General features: G+C 53.8%; 1 protein-coding gene across 1 annotated transcript; it reads left to right on the forward strand.

Moving 5' to 3' along the window:
- Positions 1–1,124: 1,124 nt before the first annotated feature.
- N0V96_001971 (uncharacterized protein) lies at positions 1,125–1,997 on the forward strand (the record flags this gene model as incomplete). The annotated part of the gene is made up of 3 exons (XM_053195121.2): positions 1,125–1,196; positions 1,256–1,454; positions 1,513–1,997. The coding sequence occupies 3 exons, from the start codon at positions 1,125–1,127 to the stop codon at positions 1,995–1,997; spliced, it is 756 nt and encodes a 251-aa protein (XP_053047392.2).
- Between the last annotated feature and the right edge of the window lie 1,634 nt (positions 1,998–3,631).

Genomic DNA, 3,631 nt, shown 5'->3' on the forward strand with positions numbered 1-3,631 from the left:
GCCAACCCTTACAGCTCCGGATACACTATCAAAAGTCCCGAGGTTGGTGCTTGCTTGGCTCGACCATGTCATGGAGATCTCTAAGCGGTGGGACAGGGACAGAATACTTCCACGGTAGCTATTCATCCTGACTGCGGATACTAAGAGTGAGGAGGTTGTGTTCGCTTCCGCTTCCCGTACCGAAAGTATCCGTACTCTACTCAATACCAGTCAGGTAAACTCCGTCGGCTATTGAGGCAATGGCCAGCCTCCTTGTCATTGAGTTGAACTTTCCTTTGCCCGTCACGACTCACGAAAAGAGCAAGACGGTCCCTTCTACCGCCCGCAAACTCACCTGCCTGCCTTGTCTCTTTGACGTTCCTCCCCAACCCCTGGCCCTTCTCCTCCTATGACTCTCCCTCTTGCAGCTTGCAGCTTGCAGCTTGCCCTTCCATCATCTCTTCTCTCGTAGCACAGGGCGCACAAGGTCCACCCCGGCAGCGCAAAGCTTCGATACGTGCCTTGCGAGAGAAACATTCTTCTCCTTCGCCTAGACGCGCCGACGGCTAGCTGCCGTTTCTACACTACATCCCCTTCCACTCTTCTTTCTCCCCCTGGTCGTACAAAATACACGATGGCTCAAAGCATCCGATGTTGTGGCCTCCTCTTGACTCTCGTTCCTTTCTTTGATTAATCTGGAGCTAGCGCAGCCGGGGTGTGGTCATTCACCCTGCCGTTGGCATTCCGCATACATACCGGCCTGTAGGGTGCCAAGCTACCGTGACATTGGGGGCTGTTGTTGGTCCCATCCTCATCACATCTCTCTCGAGTCTCTCTCTCTCTCTCGTGTGAGTGCGTGTGTGTGGGCCATAAAGAGTCTCAACCCAATACCTTCTTGCCGTTTGCAGATCTCCATTAGCTTTCCATTTCCAACCTACGCTCACTACCTCCCCAGTTGGATCATCACTTGGTCTGGGCATCCCCACGGTCTCTTATTCTTTTAAGAAGCTCTCCCAACCCCTCCTACCCTTCACTTCACCCCCAACTTCACAAGCTCGCCCTTGATCATCGCTTGCCGCATTCCAACCAGTTTTATCCCGTTTCTCAGCAACCTAGGATATTACAACAACATCATCACCGCAAAAATGAAGTCCTTCTCCATCGTCTCCATCATCGCCGCCGCGGCTGTTGGTCGTGTCGCTTCTCAGTCCACTGGCGTATGTCACCGCGTCTTTACCTCGCATGCTCGGTTCAAGCTTACTAACATGGCTCTCAGGAACTTGGTGATGCCACCATCGTCTCCAACCCGGCTGGTGTTGTCTATGAGGCTGTCCTTCCCGAGAAGCCCTTCTACAAGGCCGGATCGCTAGAGGGCAACGTCCAGGGCTCCATCGTCGCCGTGACTGCCCCTGATGGCAAGGGTGTCGAATTCAAAGTCCGATTCTCGAACCTTCCCAAGGAAGGCGGTCCTTTCAGTATGTTTATTCCCTCGATTTTTAGTTATTATTTTTCGTTGCGACTAACAACCTCCAGCATACCACCTCCACGTTGACCCCGTCCCCGAAGATGGCAACTGCACCAAGACTCTCGCCCATCTCGATCCCTTCATCCGCGGCGAGGCCACCAAGTGCGATAGCTCCGAGCCCGAGACGTGCCAAGTCGGTGACCTGAGCGGCAAGCACGGCGCCGTCGCCGTCGACTACGAAAAGACCTACGTCGACCCTTACCTCTCCATCGTCGAGGGCCCCGGCTCCTTCTTCGGCAACCGCAGCTTCGTCTTCCATTTTGCCAACAAGACCCGCATCAGCTGCGCCAACTTCAAGCTCATCACCAAGCCCGACTCGCACGACAACTGCTCCACCACCACCGCGGCGACTATGAGCGGAACCGGCGCCGCCCCTACCGCCACCTCTTCGCCGACGAGCTCCATCGTGCCCTTCCCCGGTGCGGCCTCGACCAGCGGCGCTTCCATCTCGCTCATGATTGCCGGTTTCGCCGCTGTCTTGTTCGCGCTATGAGCACGAGCAGGCTTGGCGTGACGTGACGTCTGAACACCGTTTGCGGAAATTCGACGAGTCATCATCATCACCTACAATCAACCTTAAATCACAAAGCGGCGTTTTTTGAGTTTCACTTCAACCGAGAGAGCACGTCGAGACCGTTCCTGCTGGCCCATAGAAGAGGGGAGGAAAATTGGTATTTCACGCATTAATCGACAGAGGGCCGGCGTCCAGTAAAACGGACACTAGTCCATACTGTTTCTTCAACAAAACTTGTACATACTTCTATTTGAATGGGGCCGGCATTAGATGATACCAGGGGGACCTACCAACGCGGGTGGTTTTCCCAGAAATTAAAAAGTTTCTTGACTCTCATCATCGTTTTTCTTATCTTTGGCGTTCTTCTATGACACATGCACCCAGGGCCTGACCGTAATGAGATTAAACTTGTAATGGTAACGTATGCGCGCATACAGGCTTGGCTGACATGACACCCATCCATCTGCGCAAATGAATGTGGGCAAAGTCGGGGGAGCACAGACGGGAAGAGGAGCAGGAAAGGGATCATGGCTGACGATTCATTAGTCGATCGAGACAACTTCAAGCTAAGGACGTCGGGAATCTTCCACCGCGATCGGTAAGGTGATGCCACTGCAAGGTCGAGGTCAAATTCCCAAACGCAGTACGTCCCCATTGGACATCTATCTCTTTGCAGTCTTGATTACTGATTATGGTGGGTGTGCGAATGCTCCCCAGCAGCGATATCGTTGCCTGTGCCTCTTGTCTTTTTTGGAAAGCCTCTGCCGGTGCGCCGGTTGCTTGGGTCGCCCGTAGGACTCTGAGAGACAGCAGTGGCAGGTCAAGTAGGGAGTGAGCCTGTTTGAATTTTGGGTGTGTGACTTTGGCGATGACAGGGCGGCTTCTTTGACGAAACCGAGGCAGAAGAGCTAGTTGGTGGAAGGGGGGAAGGTAACGGAAGAGAGACGGCACTGGATCGGAGGAACTGAGTTTAGTTGGTAGGTGGTGTACTGACGTCGATGCGGGGAGGGACTCCGAGAGAAAAGAGGTGTTGGCCATCCTTCGTCCCTCCTTGAGTCTTCCGTGGCTGGAAAAGCTTGATAGGATGGGAGTTACGGTTGCGAGAAGTTTGTTTACGGTTTATGAGGGACGCCTTGGAGTAAACTTGACTGCCGTCAGATAAGGAGTTCAAGGTTCTTCGCCTGATCTTTTTGAGCAAAGACAGAGCCAGAACGTAACTCTCGCTCGGAAACCGGTAGGGCAAACCACAGAGCAACCGTTTGGATACTAGATTGTGGACGTGTGGAACGGATACGCCCGGTTGCCGTATGCCATTTCTTCGGTGCTTGGGCCGCTACTGGCTGGTTTCAGGTGCTACCATTGGATGGTCTTCCGTCCCATGCGCCAGTGCCGGGGCGTCGGCGCGGTATGGTGGGGCCGTAGTTGGTATCGCTCATCCGGGTTATATGGGGCCAGTCAATCGGCGCCGGTCTGCCGCAGCTGAGTATCCGAATCGGATCTTTCTATGTTGAATGATGTTCCTTGCCTTTCGCTTGAATGTGTAGCACCTTGGAAAACCGAGTCGACTCGACGTCACAATACTGTAGAAATTGATGGTCGCCGTTCAAACTTCA

Source organism: Colletotrichum fioriniae (genome assembly GCF_027942845.1).
Source record: "Colletotrichum fioriniae strain IMI 355084 chromosome Unknown scaffold_2, whole genome shotgun sequence".
Taxonomy (NCBI): Eukaryota; Fungi; Ascomycota; class Sordariomycetes; order Glomerellales; family Glomerellaceae; genus Colletotrichum; species Colletotrichum fioriniae.